The 23,583-nt window shown below is 42.3% G+C and overlaps 1 protein-coding gene across 1 annotated transcript in view; it reads right to left on the bottom strand.

Moving 5' to 3' along the window:
• The window catches only part of FRAS1 (Fraser extracellular matrix complex subunit 1), a 157,546-nt gene that overhangs the window by 32,210 nt on the left and 101,753 nt on the right, over nucleotides 1–23,583 (bottom strand). Inside the window, exons 23-34 of the mRNA XM_057431162.1 lie at nucleotides 23,244–23,384; nucleotides 22,890–23,030; nucleotides 22,133–22,276; nucleotides 21,294–21,564; nucleotides 20,076–20,160; nucleotides 16,992–17,318; nucleotides 10,280–10,433; nucleotides 7,078–7,256; nucleotides 4,435–4,551; nucleotides 1,817–1,931; nucleotides 1,291–1,428; nucleotides 559–591 (exon numbers count right to left, since the gene is read on the bottom strand). Coding sequence (XP_057287145.1) covers nucleotides 559–591; nucleotides 1,291–1,428; nucleotides 1,817–1,931; nucleotides 4,435–4,551; nucleotides 7,078–7,256; nucleotides 10,280–10,433; nucleotides 16,992–17,318; nucleotides 20,076–20,160; nucleotides 21,294–21,564; nucleotides 22,133–22,276; nucleotides 22,890–23,030; nucleotides 23,244–23,384 — 1,845 coding nt within the window. The remainder of the gene's footprint in view (nucleotides 1–558; nucleotides 592–1,290; nucleotides 1,429–1,816; nucleotides 1,932–4,434; nucleotides 4,552–7,077; nucleotides 7,257–10,279; nucleotides 10,434–16,991; nucleotides 17,319–20,075; nucleotides 20,161–21,293; nucleotides 21,565–22,132; nucleotides 22,277–22,889; nucleotides 23,031–23,243; nucleotides 23,385–23,583) is intronic.

Consider the following 23,583-nt stretch of genomic DNA (forward strand, 5'->3'; position numbering starts at 1 on the left):
TCTTTGCCCCTAACTTGACTCCTGGCAGGACAAATGTAGCTTCTACAAGTCTATGTCTGTACATACTGTCTTCCACATATCTGATTTATGAGTGCATCAGATGCACTCATAAATCAGAACACGGACTTCTCCTTGCCAGTAGAACATTTTGCATACCTATGCTAGAAAACACATGGAAAGGGAATGATGTGTTAAACAGCCAAGCAAATTATCAGTAGTAATTTAATTGTGGAAATGTTTCCAATACTATATTAAAAAAAAAAAAAATAGTGTAAAACTCTGATGTTCTTGTTCACACTGGGAGAAATCAGGCTTTTAGGACAGATTCCAGGCAACTACTGGAAAAAGATGTCTCTACTGAGCTGCAGCTTAGCTTCTATAAAACACTGCTGGGACACAGATGAATTCATATTCCCCAGGCGTGTGCATTTCCAGAAATTCCTACTGAGCACCCATAGGTGTGCTTGCAGCAGAAGAAAAGCCAAGGAATAGCAGGCAGCATGAAGGGTACAAGGATAAAACCTGCTTTGCCCCGGAAAGAGCAAATGGTTCACATACCTGTGAATCGGAAGTTCACTGACTCTGGGAGACCTGAGGGGACAAACACCAGCACAGAGTAATTGTGGTCAGGCAGGAAAGCACATACTGATGTAGACTGGAACAACTTTTGGAGGGAACAAGTGCCTTTGCTTCAGGTAATGAGAGATAACATGCTACCCCTTCTTCCAAACTGTGAAATGCCTCCTGACGTCCTGACGTTAGTGAAGTGCATGGTGATACATAGAACTGCATCTACCATGTACTGTCACTTCATTGCACAATCCTGTGCAAATATGCTTGAAGTTTGTCCTATTTTTGCCCTTCTACCTCCTGCTCCAGACGTTATTCCTCTGATGATAGGAATCTTTTAACATCTTGGTTAAACTGAGTCAGCTCATACTCATCAATTCTAGTCTCAATCTCAAGGGCTAAACTGCCAGCGCATCAAAGATCCCAAGCATGGGAAGGGCTACAGCTCCTAATCCCACAGCAGATCAGCAGTTTGCCCAGCACAGCACCTAGTATCAGCATCAGCAATTCTAAATGCTGCAGTGAATGCTGCCACATCCCTATAATTCACTAAACATTGCTTATCAAACCACAGATTTCTGCTTCCTTTCTGTCATTCAAGCCTCATGTTTTCACAAGTACAGACATAACCATTAAGTCATTCCAGGACTGGAGGAAGACAGAAGTCCAGCTACCTCTACCAGTCTGGCAAGGCACTACAAAGAACATCCAGTTCCTTACCCGCAAAGGAGAACGCAATGATCTCTCTCAAGTGAGGAGCTGCAGTTGGCGGACGATAAGCAATCTTGCCATGGTTTATATCTGCTTGGGTGAAATACCTGACTGCGGAGAGAGGCCTGTCTCTGTGCTCCACAATACCTATAGAGGTAGAGAGCTCAGTATTAACAGCAGGAATTCATCTTATTTTTAAAACAAGATACCAAAGGCCACAGCTTCTTTTTCTTTCCCCAGGTGCTTCTTTTTACATCTTCAGTGGTTCCTGAATCAGCAAGATGGCTGTAACTTCTTGGAATATGAGAAATTAAGAGATTCCTCACTTTGTCATTCCTTCAAATACCTCTCACTAGAGAGTTGGAAAGCAGAAAGCCATTCAATATATTCCAGACAATAGTAAGAAAACTGCCAGAGCAGTATGGCTAGCTCCTAAACAAGCCAAAGAATGATACTCTAAGGGAAAATGATGTGATCAGAAAGCACAGTAATTAATTCAGCATCAAGCTGCCATGCTCCCAATAGGTACACTTGCCTTGGCCAGGAAGGAGAGGGACGGTCACGTTGAACAGGATTTTCTCACTGGGAGTCTCCGGGTCTACAAAGGAGAGGTGATGGGGCTCAATCACTGTCACACGGTCCTCCAGCACCTCAATAAATACATACGAGCATCAAGGCCAGAGAAATGGGAAAATTCACCCCAAAATGCACTGAAATAGGATTTGCTTTGCTGTTCTTAAATATAATAAACATAAAAGTGTCTTATATATAATAAACATAAAACTGACAAGGGATGGATGGGCTGAACCTTAATCAAGTCTCTCTTCTTTTTTGACCTACAGCAACTAAGAAGAGATTCAGGAAAATCTAATTTGATCAAAACCTCCCTGAATGAAGATCTAATTAATTGCCTATGTAGTTTTCTGGTGTAGTCTGATACGGTTAGACTGGATTTGTGTTTGAAAGAAATCCTGGAAACAACTCAGCCATTTCCATTGGAATATAGAGGAATCAAAGCTTTCCCTTTGTTTTAAATCCCTCTAAAAATGTTCTAATCATTCCATTACAATCACATCATTAGCTAAAGGCTGGCAGTGTGTTAGTGGAATTACAGTGCTGAATGAACAGACTTAAGTGCATAAAAGCAGTTAACTTGCATGCGTTCATGAACCTTAATCCTGTGGAATTAATAGCTATGAGAAGTCACAGAATTAAACAGTTCAGCTGGGTATGAAAAGCATCCAGCTCATTTCATAATCATGAACAAAATATGGAGAGAACAAACTAAACTGAAAACACAGGCAATTAATTCATCTGCTTTGGAACATGAAATGATCAGGTTCAGCAACACGTTACAGGTTTTCACTTGGAAACACTTAACATTTTGTGCTTTCTCTTCAGCCAAGAAGACAGACTAATTTTGAAGGAGTCTGAAGACGAATGAACAGAACTCAGTCACGCTAAGGCAAGGAAGTGCAATTTTATAATGGAAAGATTTAAGGTTATGGTTGCTTCATAGTTGCCTCCAAGGCCTATTTGTCTCTCCCAAAGGAAGGACTTGCAGGTTTTAAGGGGCCCCTCAGTAAAACGTATTTTATGGCACTATTGGATTTTGCAGTGTGTAATTAGCTATAAAATCCAGCAGTGCATGGCTCAGCCAGGTATCTCTCCCATCAATTTTATCAATAATAACAACAACAGAAAGTCAAGAGCAGAAAGATACATTGCTGGCTATTGCTCCAAGTAGCAGTCTGAGCATATTTTATTATTGCCTGGGAAAGGTCACCACTATTTTAAACCCTGACAAGGCTGTTGTGTCATGAAATTTTCACTAATCCCTCTCCCACCTCTTCCTTTGGCTTTTCCTGGTCCCACACCTGGCAGGCTGTACTGGTTTAGGAGCCCTTCACCTGTCCTTATGTGGCTCCTCCCTGAGACCCATTGCCCCTGGGAGGTCTGCCACACCTACCCTCCTGCACTGCCTCTCAGGGTGCTTTTGTCTGTCAGAGAGTGCCCAAAGGCACAGGATTTCTGTTTGATAATGCTGAGTGTATGGCTGGCACCTCACATTCTCTAAATAAATCATCAGGAATGAGTAACACCAAAGATGACTGCATGCTGTCTTCAAGTTCGTAGACCCAGCTCTCCCTCTCCCTGCATGCAGCTTCTGCCTGCTATTTCCATGTTTCTTGTAAGTCCTCATCTCTGCTTTCTCAACACAACAAAGCTATGAGGCAAGGATGATGTCTAAATCAAACTCTGCCTCTGGGGTCCTGGCTCTCTGTGCATCCCAATGGGTGACCTGGGCGCTGAGCCCTGAAGCTCGCCTCTAGCCCATTCACTTGGGATCCCTCCCTGCAGAATCAAAAAACAGCAGACAAGCAAGAGAAGAAGAATGCTGGAATTCACCCACGTGTGAACGTGTGATGGGGACATGGAAAAGGCATGCACCAAAGTCTGAGAGCTCACAAAACCAACTTTAAACTTCCAAGTCATCTTTCCAATCAACACACTCAGGAAAATAATTACATTAGGAGACCACTCTTATCAAAATGTTCACTCCCAGAGTTGATGATGGAATAAAAGGTTCAGTTCCATGGATGCAGTGCTTGTCTGAATGTTTTCCACATACATTATAATCTATGTTTCTGATGTCAGAATGATGAATGAAAACCTCCTAATGTGGGTGGTCTACAGTTCTGATAGTTTACTGTGGTATTATTGGCAAGATCTATTCACTACAGTCTCTCTAACCCACAGTTTTTCACTCCGGCCGTTCCTAATGCTTCTCAGGAAAGGGTAAGAATTCCATAAAAAGATGTTAAACACCTTAACATCCCTCTCCTTTCCAATCTATACATTCAGAACTTATAATATTGAGATTTCCAACTGTTCATGGCTATTTTCTCCCCTGTCTTTACTCTTCTAACCTGTCTTTTTTTCCATTTCTACTTCAGCCACCTATCTGGTGCACATACCCTGTTTCATAGATCTAATTTGATATTTGAATCAAACACAATAGCACAGGTAATAGCAAGTAGAAGAATGAACACTCAGTGGCAACTGCTTTATGTGGGCTCTGGTCACTGTGCAGTGCTGCAAGACGAGTGGGAACACAGAAACCATCAACCAGTGGCGTTGGTTCATACTTACAGCCATGTGCAAAGAGGAGCCGAGGGAAAGCTGAGGAGCTCTGGGTGTCTGTGGGAGAACTGCAACATTGAAGACATGGCTTTGCAAGCTGGACTGTGGACTGGTAGAGCTAGATACCTGGGAAGAAAAGATTAGATGAATGGATACCTGGCAGAGGACACCACTGCATTTCTAGACCAGTTTCATACGCTCCCTCTGCTCTTCCCCTGATCTGGGAAGGCAATGACACACCTTTCCAGTAGATACCAACCCAAAGCATACATGAATGGTAGTGAATGGGAATTAAGGCCTTTAAATACTAACCATTACCTGCTTGCACAATCTAGAAATGGTTGATTTCTTTATTAACATTTAGAAAGGTATCTGTTTGTCAGTTCCCTACCTGCTGTTCATTCCTGCTTCCCCCAGTCACTGCCATAGTTTTACTGAATTTTACTTCAACTGTCTGTACACCTTAATGGAACTTTTCATCACAGGAATGACAAAAAAAAAAAAAAAAAGGTTTTTTAAACCTTTTTCCCACCTTAAAATGACCACTGGTTGTGCTGACAAGGTGAAAATAACTGGTCTTTTAATAAAAAGCACTGCACTGGCAGTGACTCCCTGTGATCCCAATATCTTCCCAGACAAACTGTGCTTGTGTTTCAGAGACACATAAATATTTTCCATATCCCACTAAAACACCAAGGTTAAGTCAACAGAATCTAAATCAAAATGGCAAACCTGCAGTAATGATATTAAATTTGTAAAAAATCAAAGAAAATTTTACAAACCATCCCTAGAGATAAGCCTGCAAATGTTCACAGCAATCCTGAGATAAGGCAAGCACCCTTTGTAAAGCACCCTTTACACCCTCTTTCTTTGTTGGACACAGTCACGGCTTTATCTTTCAGTAGGGATTGAAGTCCATGCTTCAAACCAATAGAGCATTTTGTAAACAAGAATGGACTTTAGCCCAAACTTAATTTCAAGAAAATGCATTAAAAATGCATAAAAATGCATGCTCTGCTGAAGTGAATGAAATTATTTTAGCCATTTGCTGGCCCTGTTTTCAGTTGATGCCATCTGCCTGGTAATTGCCAAAATATTGATGAAAAGGTGTCAACACTTTCTGAGATGCCCCAACGGACAGTTCAAGACTTGGACAGATGTATTCTCATCTCCGATGTGACCAAGGCCATCACCACTTTCTTTCTCAGTAGGGCTCTCCATACAGTTATTGCTGCTGCTCCAAGATAGTAAACCCAAACATTTAGCTTATGCAAAATGCATACTCTATACGAGGAATGTAGCAATTAAGCTAAAGATTAGCTTGTTCAACATTGACGCTCACAAATTCCTCATTATCACTTATGTTAATTACTTTAGAAATTACCTTAATTGCTGTTCTGGTGCTACAGTAATAGCTTCTGACTTGTAAACCAGATGTAACAAATACCATGCGCAAGTGTTCACACAGGCTTAGCATTAGGGGAGGCTGTTAAACTTTCCAAGCAAACAGCAAGGACCTATCTAAGGAATTTTACAACCTGTAGGGAGATGGAATTTATTGTAGTGTTACATCTGCTGGGGAGTATTTGCACCTTTTTGTCTGTTTGCAAGAAGAAATACTCTAGCAAAAATTGAATTATTAGCTTAGAGACTGCAGAAAGTAGGAGGGTTGCTTGGTTTTGGGGGTTGCAAAACAATCTACAAACAGGCATTCAGAAGACTTTGTGCTTGGAGTACATATCACAGGGTTTATGACAGGGCGATGTAGTCGCCATGCAAGATCGAGGGGTTGAACCTCCTGAACTGCAAATGGTGCATCAGAACAGCCAGGATATGAGATGCAGTAACACACCTCGCACAGGGAAGCCCTTTCACAGATGTCTGGATCACAGGGATACTAGGGGACCTCTGTAAGGGTCTCCCCATGAAGATCCAGCACTCGGAGGATTATCTAGGACAGCCAACATGCTGCCATCCTGTCATACTGATGGGCTGTTACAAGCCTACTGGTTTCATCTTTTGGAAGTTGTAAGTGCAGATCTGCTTGCCTGTTAACTCTGGGGACTCTTGATCTCAGAGAGCTTTCCTGCTCAGACAAGCTAGAAGGCACTAGGACAACATCCTTTCTTTTTACAAAACCCCGTTCCTCCCTGAGCTGGAATTGCACAGAAAAACAGGCCAGCTATTAACAGCTTAAACGTTAGATGCTACTTGACAAGACAAATTTTTTCAGATTTGCAATATGGCCTGTGATTTGACACCCAGAAGGTTAATGCCCTTGCACATGGCTCAACAGTATGGGTAGCTGGCTGGCTTCACTGCCACAGATTAAAGCCTAGGGGTCCACATGCAGCAAAAGCTCTCTTGTGCATGAGTAAGAGACTCCCATGAATACAACGATGGGCTGCATCCATCCTGACATATAAGCACATTCATCTACAGGCAAGCAGCATGCACCCATACACACGTAAGTCTGTATGTGAATACAAATATATATTTACACACCTATTTGTGTGTGCATGTATGTGTACATGTATGTGTATCTATTAAAGCTTTGGGTCACAATGTACAGGGAACAGCAGACAGTAATCTCAGATAAAAACACCAGAAGAACTGCTGTGTGACTCTCCCCATGAATATGATGAGGAGTACCTGGAATTGAAAGGAGTCACTTTCTATTTCAGATCCAGAGTGCCTGTACCACACAATGCCTTCGTTGATGTCCTCCTGGGTAAAAGAAGATGTAGGGGAGGCTGCTCTTCCACCAGGCAAAAGCTGCCATGAGTTTGCTGGGCCATCTGCTGGCATTGGAACCAGAAGCACCACTTCACCTGGGAAAAGCAAAGATGAACAACCAGGGCACAACTTGCGAGAAAACACAGAGGAACACATGCTTTTTCATCAACTAATGAGTTGACAAGAATGAGGCGCAATCAAGGTTAAATAGCATTGCAGCAGACTATCCATCTTCCCCTCAAGGGTACAGCTTCAGTATCAGAATACAGTATGCTGATTTTTTCAAGGTCAGCTCTTTGCTAGCTCTTTTCAGGACTTATTATACCAAAAAGTATACTCAGCCAACTTTTCTGAACAGAAATCTTAGAGTTCTTGAACAGATAAAGGACCTGGTTTGTAGATCTTACTCCAAAAGTATGTAGCTTTTATATCTCTAACATCCAGCTTATTTTTGCATTAGATTCTCAGCAGAACTGAAATATCAGTGCCTTTACTGCAGATATGACAGAGAACAGCACAGCAGGATGGGGGCATGTCCCACTCATTATCAGCTTTCCTCACAGATGCCTGCAAGGATTGGATTTTGATGTCACTACTAATGTTCTATTTATAAAATTACTCAAAGAGCCACGTGCTACTCACCAACAAAAGGGTATCAACATTTGGTCATCAATTTCATTGATGTGAACATTTTTCCTAACACACATAAAGGAAATTAAAATCTGACAAAGAGCTACAGTATTGAAACAAATGGCATATTTTTCTATTTTACAATGTAATTTACTTGACTTGGAGTTAACATACAATCTGTGAAAAAATTATACCCTCTTTCCCCTATCTGTACTATTCTTGACTATATAAAATTTATCTGCTCTTTAAATTACTTATTAGTTGTATATTGTGCTTTTCCACCAGTCTTCGAACATATCCCTCATGGCTACTAATTTAGAAGCCACATATATTATAAATCACTTCAACTCTCTTTACAGCATTAATCATTCTGTTATGCAAAATATTCATCTTAAGCTCTCCCATTTCATTTCCAAACACACCCTCAAACAGTTCGAGCAATAAAAATATAATTCAGCAAGATGAAATATACTTCCATTTTATCATCAAACTCTATGCTAATATTCCCTTATCGGTGCCCTAATTACATTCCTAAACTTACGCTTTTGCTCATGGGAGTTCACCACTTTAATCTTTTGTGTGATTTTGAAAGATGCTAATCACATACCCAAAGGAGTTAGGGCCTGCAAGTTGTTTACCCCTCCCAAAGTATAAGAAGAAACAATCAGAACATAATAGCTTTTTAAAGCAAGATGCAGGTGTATGTGTCTTCTTATAAATGAATATTTAACATTATTAGAAGGAACAACTCTGTAATGTTTACTTATATAGTTTATGATTACCATTTCATTTGAAACATTTATTTTTTTTAAAGTAGAAAAGCACCTGTTCATAGGTTACACACATGAACATGAAATTTGTGCACGTCAGGAGGAGGGGATCTGGACAGAGATCTTCCTTCCCTAATTATACCCCTTTTGTTTGGTTTCAGAGTCTTGAAGTAAAGAGCAAGAAGCATTCTTTGTCCACACACCCTGTAGCTACACATACAGGAATGCAGTAGCTAATTCTAAAGTGGTTTTCCTTTTTTCCTTTCTATCTAAAAATCAAATTATATATTTTCTACAGGCAAGAATATCTTTTTCCTTAGTCAAATCCTAAGATAGGCAGATAAGCCCTCATTTATTCAGGAACCATTTTCTACATTGCTCTGTCTTATTTTTTCCCTCCCTTTCTGTGAAATGGCATTTTAGATAAAATTTTGAAGATCATTGATTTTTACTGCTTATTCCTCACCTGCAGCTACAAACCCATTTGTGTTATTGCAATTAATTACAGTAGAGCTAATTATGGTGATACAAATACAGGTTTATAAATTTCAGTTACGGTTAGGCAGCAGGAGACAAGCTCCTCAGGGAAAAATTCTTGTTTTCATATAAATGCTTATTAAAAATGAGAAGTCAGTCCTTCATCTGCAGAAAACTAGAGGGGAAATACAAATTAATTACTTCTCTTCTGAACTGCAAAAATAACATAATCAATGTTTCCATCAAGTACTGGCAGCTGTTACGGAAACCAGACTATCCTTACAGCAAAAGGCAAAAAAACAGCACTGAGGTTGCTAATGGGATCTTCTAATTTTATGCAGCTCAGCAAATTAAAAGCAATGATATAATTTCACGGAAGTGCAAAATGTATTATTAAAAGACATGGTTCTAGTGGAGAAAATGGTGATGCTGAGCAGGAAAACATCATTTTTCTGTCTACATTAACCTTCCATACACATATGACATCTCTCTTGTCCACCCACTTTCTCCCAGTTTGTATCTCAGCCACAAATCCCAGTACCTTCCACGCACCTCCCTTGCCTAGGTCCAGAAGATACTCTGCAGAAGATAAGCAGCAGTTCTATGCATGGGGCTGCTCGTGGAAGCCATTATTGTGACAGATGAGATCAGAGCCTCTCAGAAGAATTTGGAGACAAGAATTATATGTAGATGTCACCAGTTTCTGCCTGACTCAATAACCCCTTTCATTAACAAAAGTTAAATCAAGTGTCATGGAATTTACAAAGCTCTCCAGCTCCCCACAGTAAACTTTTGCTCAGCAGTTTCTAGGGCTAGCTATTACCCTATGCTCCTCTTAAACCAGACATTCACTGTAGAATGTTATCTTTTGGCAGTAAGAATCTGCTCTCACAAGGCTATAAAACCACCAGAATTTCACTACCGCTAGAGAAACACAGTTGCAGATGACTAGGCAGGACAATAGCGCTTCGTTCCTCTGCATGCCCATTTGAACTGGAAAAAGATGAGGTTAGCAGCACTTACTCGGCATATTATTACAAGGAAATATCCCCTCAAATGCCATTTGTTGTAGGAAAAATACAATGGAAAAGCCACATTCACATGGGCCTGTGAAGAACACCCTCTTCCCCAGAAGTAACTAGAACTCTGCACTTTTATTTAGCCCATGGACATCTTCGTGCATGTGGGGTGAAAGGCAACACCCTACAGGTGCTTTGTCACAACACTCCAGAGGTATTTACCATGTCTTGGCTGGTCCTTGATGATGGTATAGGTTATCTCAGAGTCACGGACACCGGGCAGCTCAGCATGCAGAATGGTCTTGGAGATCTGTAGCATGCCTCCCTGGGGAACCCACACCAGGGAATTTGTCACCAGCCGAGGGCTTCTGTCACTCTGCATTTAGGCAGACAGCAGAAAAAAAGGCTTAACTGAGTGTCAACAATGCTGCACTCATGGAAACAGATTTTCAAGTGAAAAGGATCAAGCAGAATATTTTGGAATTTGTTATGCATTCAACCCCGGTTGTCTGCTCCAAGAAACAACTGTGCATTCTTCACCTATCCACAGTCGAAAATTCACTACTATCAACATCTGAAAACAAATTATCCAGTCTACTACACCAGTTTGATGGGATTCACATGTTCTCTTACATCTCCCCATTTGAATTCTAAAAACATACACCTTTCAAGGGCACTTACAGAACAACAGCTTCTTACCCATTCAAAAGTGTCTCTGTATGGCACCTCCACTATCTTTACACGATCTGCAACTGTTACCACCTTTCCATGAGCAAACCCAGGCTCCAGACCAACCCTATGCTTGTCTACAAGATGGGGGAAAATTGAACTTAATTCACATTTCACTCATTAACTACTGCATCAAACACACATCACTTTTTTTGCTAAGTTAGAACATACTTGCAGGAAGACTTTTAGATCAAGTTTCCTCTCTCGTGGTGGGACTTAAACCCATGGTGAAGCCATGTCTTAAATCACTTTTGTGAAACTGAAGACTGCCTGAACATACACCAAAGTCTTTTGCTATGTGATGGGTTTTCAAACCTTCAAATTACTCCTGTGGCTTTTTTTTTCCCAAATAAATATTTATCATATTAAGTCAAGCTTCTTAACATGTGGACATGAGGACTGGATGCAGTAGTGGCTTCACTATCATTTTCATGTACTTCAGTAACACTACTTTGGCATTCAAGGATTTTACTATCCCTTTTTAGCTCTAAATTACTTTGTTAGATTATGCTCTGTTGGACAGGCAACCAAAATCCCCGTGACCTCTTCTGTGTTCTGGTTCTTTCTTATAAGTCCAACTGCTGTAAATGTGACTTCTTTTCTTGATTTCTGCACATTCACCTTGAAACTGGCTGTGGTGAACTGCAAAGTCAGTCAAAGTCCTGACTGCTCCATAGAATTGATCATCCTCATTTACTACTGCACATAATCGTGTGTCACTCCAAAACTGATAAATGCCTTATTACTATGTTCTTCTGAATCTGCAGCAGACAGTAGAGAGGGCTATAAAGATGTTTCTGAACAAGAATCCCATTAAAGGATGATTTCCCATCTCCATTTTTTGACGCCTGTTGTGCACCTTTCACCCATGTAGTTTGTATTTCACCTATTTTGCACAGTGTTTATTCTTATATGCCATTTATATGCCACCTATATGATCTCAGACTGTGTCAGGTCAAGAGTTTCTGAGCACAAAGGTCAATTATTTTTATAATGAACAGTTAAGAAGAAAACCAGACCCTCTGCCAGATGGCATGAGAACCCTAACAGTATATGTAACTTCCCTCTGGCAAATTCCCTCTGACCTTATTGATCTGAAAACACCATGACATATTCAGACCTAAGAGAGCATAACTCTGTGTCCTGGGTTCAGCAGTAGCAGTCATGTTTCTCCTCCTTGGTAGCTGGTGCAGTGCAGTGTTTTGACTTTCGGCTCGGGAACAGAGCTGATAGAGATGTTTTGGTTTGGCCAAGGACTTTGTGAGCCTCATGCTCTGCCAGGGAGGAGGGGAAGCTGGGAGGAAGCAGAGACAGGACACCTGACCCAAACTGACCAAAGAGCTATTCCATACCACAGCACGTCATGCCCAGGATGTAACTGGGAGTTAGCTGGAAGGGCTGGGAGACTGCAGGGTTGGAGGAGGTATTGGTCGGAGCTTGGTCGGGCTTGGGGGGCGAGTTATCGGTCAGCGGGTGGTGAGGTGTTGTATTCTCTTCCCTTGTTATTTCCTTTATCATTATTATCATTGGTGGTAGCAGTAGTGATTTGTGTTATACCTTAGTTACTAAACTGTTCTTATCTCAACCCGTGGGAGTTGCATTCTTTTGATTCTCCTCTCCGTCCCTCTGAGAGCAGGGGGAGGGCAAGAAATGGGGGGAAGTGAGCGAACGAACTACCTGACTGGGTTTAAACCATGACACTCTGGAACAGGAAACAAACTCAGCAGGTCAGGAAGGTCCTTGGATTTCTTGTATGAGGAGAGAAAATAAAGACCAGCCACACTTCCAAAGAAGGACAAGCAAAACGCACTGCTTAGAGTGGTTTGGACCACTCGGTCGATAAAGAACTGGCTGGATGGCCGCACGCAAAGAGTTGTGGTCAATGGCTCAATGTCCAGCTGGAGACCAGTAACGAGTGGTGTCCCTCAGGGATTGGTGTTGGGACCTGTCTTGTTCAACATCTTTGTCGCTGACACGGACAGTGGAATTGAGTGTGCCCTCAGCAAGTTTGCCAATGACACCAAGCTGTGTGGTTCAGTTGATACGCTGGAGGGAAGGAATGCCATCCAGAGGGACCTTGACACGCTTGTGAGGTGGGCTGATGCCAACCTCATGAAGTTTAACCATGACAAGTGCAAGGTCCTACACCTGGGTCAGAGCAATCCCAGGCACAGCTACAGGTTGGGCAGAGAAGAGATTCAGAGCAGCCCTGCAGAGAAGGACTTGGGGGTGTTGGCTGATGAGAAAATGAACATGAGCCGGCTTCAGTGTGTGCTCACAGCCCAGAAAGCCAACCGTATCCTGGGCTGCATCAAAAGGAGCGTGACCAGCAGGTTGAAGGAGGTGATCCTGCCCCTCTACTCTGCTCTTATAAGACCTCACCTGGAGTATTGTGTGCAGTTCTGGCATCCTCAACATAAAAAGGACATGGAACTGTTGGAACAAGTCCAGAGAAGGGCCATGAGGATGATCAGGGGACTGGAGCACCTCCTGTATGAAGACAGGCTGAGAAAGTTGGGGCTGTTCAGCCTGGAGAAGAGAAGGCTGTGTGGAGACCTCATAGCAGCCTTCCAGTATCTGAAGGGGGCCTATAGGGATGCTGGGGAGGGACTCTTCATTAGGGACTGTAGTGATTGGACAAGGCTTAACAGGTTAAAACTAAAACAGAGGAAGTTTACATTGAATATAAGGAGGAAATTCTTTCCTGTTAGGGTCGTGAGGCACTGGAATGGGTTGCTAAGGAAGGTTGTGAATGCTCCATCCCTGGCAGTGCTCAAGACCAGGCTGGACGAGGCTTTGGGTGATATGGTTTAGTGTGAGGTGTCCCTGCCCATGGCAAGGTGGGTGGAACTTGGTGATCTTAAGGTCCTTTCCAACCTTAACTATTCTATGATTCTATAAGAGAAAATATTTCTAAGTGAATGTTCACAGAATCATAGAATGGTTTGATTAAAGAAACACAGAATAAAGAACTCTCACAGTAAAGAATTTCTTTGCTACATCCAACCTAAATCTCCCGTTTAATTTTGAACCCATTGCCCCTTATCCTATCACTGTCCTTACAGGCCCCCTTCAGATACTGGAAGGCTGCTATGAGGTCTCCACCCAGCCTTCCCTCCAGGCTGAACAGCCCCAACTTTCTCAACCTGTCTTCATACAGGAGGTGCTCCAGCCCCTGATCACCCTTGTGGTATCCTCTGGACTTGCTCCAACAGCTCCGTGCCCTTGTTACACTGGGAACACCAGAACTGTTCAGAGTGCTCCAATGTTAACGGGTGATGAAATTCTTTGCAAGAATCCTGGAGACCTCCCTCATCTAGATCTCCTCTAGAGGTCCAACACAGCCCTAAAATAAACATCTTGAGTCTCTTCCTTGTATTCTCCCAGCCTCTCAGGAAAGAAAGGCTTCCACATCCCATCAGCAATGAGCAAATCACATGTGGTTACACCTGACCTTCTCTGACTTACAGTATGTAGGCCTGTTGATCAATTTTCTAGATCACGGGCTTCTAATTCCCCATTGGAGCACCACTGGTGGTGCTCTGCCAAAAAATGAAGCACCAGCAGTTCTCAAATTCATTTCACAGAAGCTGTAATTGTTCAAGAATGTCAACAAAGATAAACAGCAGTGCAAATCTTTATGAAGAGCTCTCAAAATAGAGGCCAGCTGTTCAGACTGCAGTAGATCAAATGAAGAGTTTGGATGGTAGAAGCAGGCTGTTAGGAACCAAAGGGGCTACAAAAAGCACCTTGCAGAAAACAAGGCACAACTGTTGTGAAGAAGCAAGCCCTTCTAATTCATAATATTTGGAATGTTGTTGTCCTTTATGTTTTTACACTTTCACCACAGTGCTCCTACAGATTAATGCCTGAGCTCATTAAATAGGAATCATAAAAAGGTCCTTTCACACCAAGACTTACTATATAGAACCATCCAGCAGCACATCACAACAAGATAAGGAATGTGGTTAAAAAAACCCACACCCTGAGCTTCCACACCTACACCCAGGGTCCTATTGGGCTCTTGAGCATCCTTTGATGAAAAACAAGGGGAAAAAAAACAAATGTCTTGACATGTGTGTGCTTCAACAGCACCTTTTCAGAACCAGACCCTGCATGCATTCCAGCTCCCAAAGCTATTCCACAAAGATGGCAATTAGGATGAGACGGGAGCTGGGTATCTGCCAGCTCTACCCTCATACTAAAAGCTGCTCCACTCTCACCTCTGTCACCACTTTTATTCTTCTCTGTAGCCAAGGACTGCACAGAGAGACTTAGAAAGATAATGAGAGACACGGGAGCACAAAATCAGCTAATAAAAGAAACTAGACATAGCAATTCACCCTCACTGGCATTTACGAGAACCTGCTTAATCAACAGCAAAAAAGAAAAGACGTGTTATGAACAACACAGAGCCTGTCCAAGCTTTTTTACAGTCCTTCTGATCTGATACAGGCTCCTTAGGGAGTGATGTGGGTGAAGACAGCACAGGCAGGGCCGCTCTTATTCCAGGAATCTAGTAAATCAGCAGCAGCCTTGAAAGCAGCTTCTTTTTCATTCTGAGACTGATGGGTGAGTCATGTCTCTAATGAGCATTAATTACTAGAGCAGCTTCAGGAGCACCTCAGGGTGCAAACGGGATCAGGTCCCCCTTGCGCTAAATACCCAGACCCATGTAGTGGTTGTAAATCTTATCTAGAATGTTCATGCCCAAGTTGCTGTGAAAGACGTCTAATATGGCAGAGAAAAGGTCAAAAGGGTAATGCATCCTGATTCCTTTTCATTGAGTGAAAGCACTCCAAGATGGTGTAATTCTCAGATTCACACATAAAAACACTGAAAACAGTGGATCAACAGCTCTGTTTTTCATCACTCTTCCCCATTAACTAAAGGATAAGGGAATTTTCAGCTTTCTTTTTTCCTTCTATTTTATTACAATATTAAAATTAAATGAAATGCCTATGAGTACTTTAGCAACTTTATTTTTGTCAAGGTTCCACACCACATAATGTATGTTTTTCACACCTTGTTTGGCTGGGGTTTGTTTAATAAACAAATGGAAAGCATTAAAAGCACCACTGCCTTTAATTTGACTTCTGTAATCTCTATAAAAGTTAATATCAAGTGCCACTTGAAAATTCAAAAAGCTGCTCCCTGTCTGTATTTGGACAGAAGAGACAAACCACCACTGTATAATTATGAACTGCAATAAAAGCAGGAAATAAAAAATAAAGTACTCCTGAATAATTTCTGAATTTAGGTATCTGTTCCTTGTCCTTAGGGAAGCTATCAGGCACAAAGATGCAACAAGTGAAAGATTTCAGCGGAGCAGAACTCCTGACCTTGGAAGACACCACCACCACCAAAGTACCAGTGACTGACCTTAATAGTCAAGTTGTTTCAGTTCATGCATGGTCCTTTTGTTTCCCATCACACACACTTCAGTCTGAGAGATTTGCCTATCTCATCAGCCCTCCCTCCTTGCCATCCACTCCATTTGTTCTCTTATTTATTGCCCTCACCAGTACAAAACTCACCTGCAACTCCAGAAAATCTTTTTTTTATCAAGTAACTATGGATTTTGCATTGTCAAAGTGGCAAAACTGGAGCTGAACCATTCCGGTCGCAAACCAAAAATTCACGTGAACTCCAAAACTCAATCAATCCACTGCTTTCTCCTGCCTCTGACCAGAGCCTGTCAGTAATGCAGGATTAGTGACACCTCAGGGACATAATGATACTTCTCCAGATATCTAATTTGCCTGCCACTGCTAGGCTTTGCTCTTCTTTGAAGACAGGCTGAGAGAGCTGGGCTTGTTCAGCCTGGAGAAGAGAAGGCTCCTGGGAGATGTTAGAGCAGCTTCCAGTGCCTAAAGGGGCTGACAAGAAATCTGGAGAGGGGCTTTAGACAGGGGCAGGTAGGGACAGGACAAGGGAGAGTGGCTTTAAACTGAGAGAGGGGAGATTTAGATTAGCTATTAGGAAGAAGTTCTTCCCTGTGAAGGTGGTGAGGTCCTGGCACAGGTTGCCCAGAGAAGCCATGGCTGACCCATCCCTGGCAGTGTTCAAGGCCAGGCTGGATGGGGCTTGGAGCAGCCTGGTCTAGTGGAAGGTGTCCCTGGCTGTGGCAAAGGGTTAAAACTGGATGTTCGTTAAGGTCCCTTCCAACCCAAACCAGCCTATGATTCTATGTCACAGCACATACCTTGGGAACAATCTTAATGTGGAACAGGATGTTCTGGAAGTGGTACCCATCACTGACTTGCAAAATAACGGCATCATCCCGGGTGTCAGAACCATCATGAGCATAACTCAGCAATCCACTGGCAAGGTCATCCAGGTGGAACATATGGACTGCAGAAGCCAAGTTCCCAGGAGCTCTGATCAGCTGCCCATGACGTGGAGGCTCTAGAACCATCAGCACAACATCCTGAGGATTGTCGCTGTCTCTCACAGAAAGCAACTGCTCTGTTACAGTTCCAATTTCCCCTCTGTGGATAAGGAGAGCCTCGTTCCTGAACACATATGGGGCCTGAAACACAAAAGCAGCTCTTAGGTGTTTGCTAAACCATATAAATTTGATCACGATCAAAGTCTGGAATGAAAAATGTGGGGTTAAGAAAATATGCTCACTTCATCCCTGAAAACCTCCTGTTTCTAAGCAGCAGAGAATCACTCTTCACACCTTCCCCCCCAGCGGGCAGATCTAGCAATTTAGACTGATTTAGCTACATTAAAAGAAGATTCTCCTAACAGCAAGGTTAGGAAAGATTAAAAAAAAACAAAAGGACATTTATATAGAAAGCAGTTCGGTTATCAGCTAGTCTATATTGCCTTTGCCCTCTGCACAGGTAACAGGTAAAGGATACAGCTTCGCGTTACTACCATCCATGGAAATTCAAATGGAAACCCGGATCCCAACTATTTTGGGAGGTCTACACATTACATGGATGTCCACAGGCTCAACTGGAATGCAGGCACCTCAAATGCTGCAGATTCATGCCTGTAAATAATCATTTCGGGGGGGGGGGGGGGGGGGATGGAGACACACCACATCCTTCCTGTGTATAACCTAGAACTTTGGTAACTTAGAAATTCTTCAGAGCACTGATGGGGAAATAAGACCCCACACATCTTGCGTAAAATAAGTTGCAGAGAGAGAAAAAAAGGAAGCAAGGAAGAATGCCATGAGACGGAGAATAACCTACACAGGATGATAACAGCAGTGAATCAAGCGGAGAGGCAGAATCTTGCATTAACACTTCTAAGTCAATCAGCTAACACTGAAGGATGTGTTTTGCTTGCCTTCAACTGATAAAGTTCATTTCGAAGACAGCAAAACTAGGTGTCATCAGCATTGTTACTTACTTATTTTCAAGGACTCCACAGCCTTATTCAACCCAGAACGAAGATCAGTCAGAGTCCAAATTTCTGCTGGTTTAAATCAGTTCTCTAGTTCTTTGTTGTCAAGAAAGTTTAAATCTGCAGTCTCTATTGATCCTAATAAACAGCATTTGCCATCAGTAATACCTTGACTCAGGAGGCAGGTGAACCCTGGGAACATTTATCAGAGACCTAACTGCTGCCATCCCACCTGTGTACAACTTATCAGGGTTATTAAGGATCAGCAGGCAAAATTCCTATCATTAAACCTCAGTTATGTATTCTGGGGCAGTGACTGGAGCTCTTACTTAGGTGAATATCCCACTGTGGTAAACAAGTGATTAGCCTCAGCAAAGATTTCAGCACCAGCAAGAATCAATATACACACAACAGGATCCATATCCACAGTTTGCCTTACACTAAAGGGCAAACTAGAACACTTTCACTTTCTGGAAGTTATGGAATGACCAATATGGAATATAATGATTAAAAGCAACAAAGTGCAATGAAGCACAGAACAGCATCAGCAGCTTCAGACAAACCCATTCACTGCTGCAATGATTAAAAGAAATGCATTTCTTAAGTTACTCATTGTGAGGATGGCTGCTGAGTTAGGCTTGTAGGCAGGAAGGAGTCAGTGCTAGGAGAGAAAGGCTGATCACCAGATTTCCAGTTAGTTTTATCAATTTACTTAATGCCTCTCTGAGGATGTAAATGGGCCTTAAGATTAGCAGACTCTTATCTGCACTTTAAAGTTTCTTTGTGCTGCTAGAATACGCCAAGTAGCCACAACAGCTTCAGCTGAAGCAAAGCTATCTGTCATGGTTTAATCCCACCCAGCAACTAAGTACCACACAGCTGCTACAGTAGGATGGGGAGGAGAACTGGTAAAAGGTAAAACCTATGGGCTAAGATAAGAACAGTTTAATACTGAAATAAAGCTAAATGTAGTAATAATAATGATGATAAAAAGAGAGATAATGATGATGAAAAGCTCAGTGCACACTGCAAAGCCCCCTTGGAAACCTGGACCCCATTACAATGAGTCCATGGCGAACTCGTTGGCAGCAGGACCAGCAGCAAGCATGAAGCAGGGCCAGGAATTTCCAGCACATCCACTGCCCTTGCCAAGTCTTGTAGCTTGAGTGGGAATCAAAGCCTGTCCAGAGGGATGGTAGGCTGAGCTGACACTCACAGCTAGTCTGGGCTTGAACAACTCCTCCTTTCTGTAATTCTGTGCCCCCTCCCTTAATGTGTATCTTGCACATCTCTTCATACCTTGCCTTTTAGAGAGCCTTAGAGAAGGAGTCACGAATGTACTGTCTGTACACCATCTCTTAGGTGAGGCGTCGCCACAGTATCATGCTACAAACTTTAAATGACATTAACATTAAGGACATGGACACTTGGCAATACCATCAACTTGCCTAGAAACGGTAAGCAGTTTAAGAGACACACTTTAAATAGCTCATGCTGATTTAATTCCCAACTGTTCTAGAAGAGAGCATTTAAGTAAGTGCTCTTGGTTGTCAAAGCATCCCTGCCACAGGAATCAATCATGATTCAATTGCCCTGCAGTAAGAGACTGAACTAGACCATCCACAGATCCAAAGAGTAATTTGAACAGCAGGGACTCCTTAGCCCTCACTGATAATTGCTCTACAATTGCACAGCTACAATTCCCCGTACAAGCAAAATGACAAGGGCCAGCTTCTTGAGCCACTTACCCCAAGCCCAGTTCTTCCACATGACTCTTGGCTGATTCTCAACTAAGTGAAATGTGAGTCTAATTTGCCTGACCTGAACTTCAGTTCAGGTTCTGCCCAGCTCCTTTGTTATCACTGCAAGAAATCAGGGCTCCAAATGGTATAAAATCTGTTTTTTTTTTCCAAGCTTGTTGCATTACCTGCATTGAAAATGCTTGAACACTGACCACCTCAGGATGGGAGAAGAGCTGTTGATCACTGACTTTCAAGGAAAACTGTCCTTTCCTAAACAACAAGCCAAAATACAGGATAATATGAATTAATGAAGTGCTCTTGAAGGACTCAATAATGATAAAAATATGTATTTAGTAAAAATTACTAGCTTAGTGACAGAACATTTAAAGGTTTTTTTTCCTTTTTCAATTATGTTTTTATAGTTTTTTGTTTGGCTTTTTTTTTCCCGGAATATTCATAACAGTAGCAACATGTAACAAAATACCTTTAGCTATGCAATAATATACCTTCATTTCCCTTTAACTAATGTTACCCACACAGGATGGTATGTCCAAGATAAACCATCAATTCTAAATGTCAGCTATTTGCTGCTAAATTAAAATGTCACTTATCTGGCTTTGGAACAGAAGCTCCCACTTCTCACCATTCTGGCTTCCTATTCACTTTTCAATAATGTCACCCAATAACCTTGACCATAAAATAGCTATGTTTGACAAGACAAGATCCTGACATTTCATTGTGACTACTGGACAGAAAAAAAACCTCAAAGGCATGTTACACAAACACATGCCTTAAGTCTAGTGAACATAAGCCGACCCTTGGCATCGACACCCTGAAAGTCTTACTGAAAACAGCGGATCAAAGAACACCCTAATATATACAGGCAGAAATGTAGAACAATTCCACTAGCATCAGTCTAGTCCCAAGGCTTTATGGTGATGTAAATTAAGTGTGAAATTTGGCAGGATGACTGGCTTATTGCCTGGCAGCAGGAAAAATCTGCTTCCTTGCAACATGCCTGCAATGTTAAGCAAAGCCAGCTACTAATCACACTAATTATCACAGGACACTAATAGACCTCATATTGTAAGCAAAGGAATGACGGTTGAATGCAGACTGTGCTGCAGAGCACAGCAGTGACATCATTTGAGCATATTCCTTACAGGATGAAGAAACTATTGTAACAACCAGACTAATATGTCAGTTTAAAATCTACAGCAGAAAAGTTTTGCACCATCATTTATACTGTGGTACAGTACAAGTACATTGGTACTTTACTTAACAACAGTGAGGAGTATGTTTCACTGCAAAAATGTTTCCAAGGAGCAAGGAAATACCTGTTCTCAAGATAAGTGATTATTTTTTTAAGGCAAGAGCTCTGAAAAAAGTTTCAACAGAGTCACCTGGATTTCTCTTTGCTGTGCACGAAGCGAACTCTCTTCTCCTTCACATCCTTGCAGCTGAAGTGGTCACCTTCGCTCAGCTGCACTGCTGCCCCCCTCATCATGATCACCAGCCTGCCGTTGGAAGGACTGCTGTTGATATGGAACAAGAGCTGTCCTGTGTCACCATCCACATCACAGACACCCAGCAAGGACAGGTCTAGGGGCTTTACCCCACCAATTCCTACTTTGAGGGTACTGTTCACATGGAAGCTCAAGGGATGCTTGCTGGCTAAAAACAAAGAAGGGAAAAGCATTAGTGAATGAATAACAGCCATGGACTGTAGTAGCATCTTGCCTGTCACTACCATCTTTTGGATAACAGACCAGAGCCTTATAATGCTCTATCCATTACTGATAACCACAATCTCCCAAAGAACTGTAGTCCATCTGAATCCCCACTATGGTTTTGAGAGGCTTGGGCAAATCGTTTCCCATCTTGAGTTCCCCACTAGTCTCTGCAGAAGGACTAGTAGATCTTCATTTAGAACAAAGAGAAGTAAGTACTACAGTTGATTTAGTGAGGGATTCCCTCAAAGGTATTTTTTCATTTGTTTTATGTTGATGATGAATGATGCTTGATTGGATGCCTCTCTTCTAATGAGGTAACTTCACTTAGGAAACCATGTACATGCAACCATTTATGAAAAAAGTTGGAGGAAAACAGCTGCCAATATTCAACAGTCACCATGGAACTGCACAAAACTGAATTCCAAAAATACCACTGAATAGACACTATTTCTGGCCTCATAATCTGCTGGAAGCCTGCCAGCTCGGTTGCTTTATTGTGAGACACTCACCTTCTTCACATTCTCTTGTCCACGTATTGCCATAGAAACCCTGGCCACAGGCAGAAACACAGATCTTATTCTTCAGAAATGTGGTGCTGTCACAGAGGTGGCACAGGCTGTCACTGTCACACTCCAAGCATCCCTGAGGACAAGCTGAATGGGATGGAAAGCACAACTGAGACATTGACAAAAACAATGCAGCTACTGGAATGCAGAGCTGTCTCCAGGGATCAGAAGAGAAACACCACTGCTATTTGTGTCTTACCTACCTGACAAAAGTGATCAAAAAGAAGGGGCAAAGAGAGAAAAGAGTTGTAAGAAATTCCTTCCTCATTTAGACCACTGTTTCCCACTAACTACAGAGGACCTGAGATGATCTTCCAAATGGAAGAAATGTATTTTTAAGTAACTGTTAATACACTATTAATACTCCAGATACATACTCCAGTCCTTCACAACATTTTAACCCAGAAATACAACTGAAACCTTACTAAAAATGTTGGGCTAATACCTGGGGCTTTTTTTATATAGTATGTGCACACATACAAACATCAGCAGTCATCTACACTGAACCTCATTCCTCTGGAATTAGGCACATTTAAATGCAGATACAGCCTGTTATTGAATTCTGCATGACCTTAACAGCAAGTTTAACACAGCACCTAAGCACTTCCTCTTCACCTCAGCCTTGCAGAGAAAAAGCAGTTTATAAAACACAGACTGCAGGCCTGGTCCCTCTCTACCACAACATGCTGACCGTGCTTACCTGTGCACTTGTGCTGTGCAGGGTCTGGATAATACCGCTTCCCACATTTGGGAACACAGTGAGTGTCCAAGAGGAAGAATGGGGCTTCACAAAGACTGCACTCATCTGCTTGGTGACACTGGAGGCAGTGCTGATCACACCCTAGAAGTCACACGGAAAGAGTTCAGCTTAACACCACTTCCAGCTGCTTCCTGCACTATGCTGTAACACCCTGCAGGAACTACAGCAATACTGTGTGTATGTGAGGAGGTTGGAAGTTAGAGCATGCCCTCTGAATGTCAGATGTGCACAAACTAGAGACAAGCAGGGAAAAACGTTGGCAGCAGCAAACAGAAGTAACGTTCAAGAACTCACTCTGGCATGTCTCTGACTCCTTGTAGAAAGCTGCTGGACACTGGTCCACACAAGCTCCTTCATGGAGAACGTACCCCTCCATACACTGCAGGCAGTCAGTCCTCTGGGGACCTTTACAGGCATTACAGCTCCAGTCACACTCTGGAAGAAAACAGAAGTCAGTTCAGGGCAGATCTTTCTTGGGTGCTTGCCCTACACAAGTGCTTAGTGCTTGGGGTCTACCACCTATGGAAATATAAGTCCTAGGAGCAAAGAGCACAGTAAAAACTGTTAAAAAAAAAAAAAAGTATGATTTGTACTGAGTGACTTAATACAACTCAAGATATGGTTGGGTTTTTCT

This window comes from Pezoporus wallicus, unplaced genomic scaffold, assembly GCF_028554395.1.
Source record: "Pezoporus wallicus isolate ANWC-B61680 ecotype Strahan unplaced genomic scaffold, APGP_CSIRO_Pwel_v1 scaffold_3294, whole genome shotgun sequence".
Lineage (NCBI taxonomy): Eukaryota > Metazoa > Chordata > Aves > Psittaciformes > Psittacidae > Pezoporus > Pezoporus wallicus.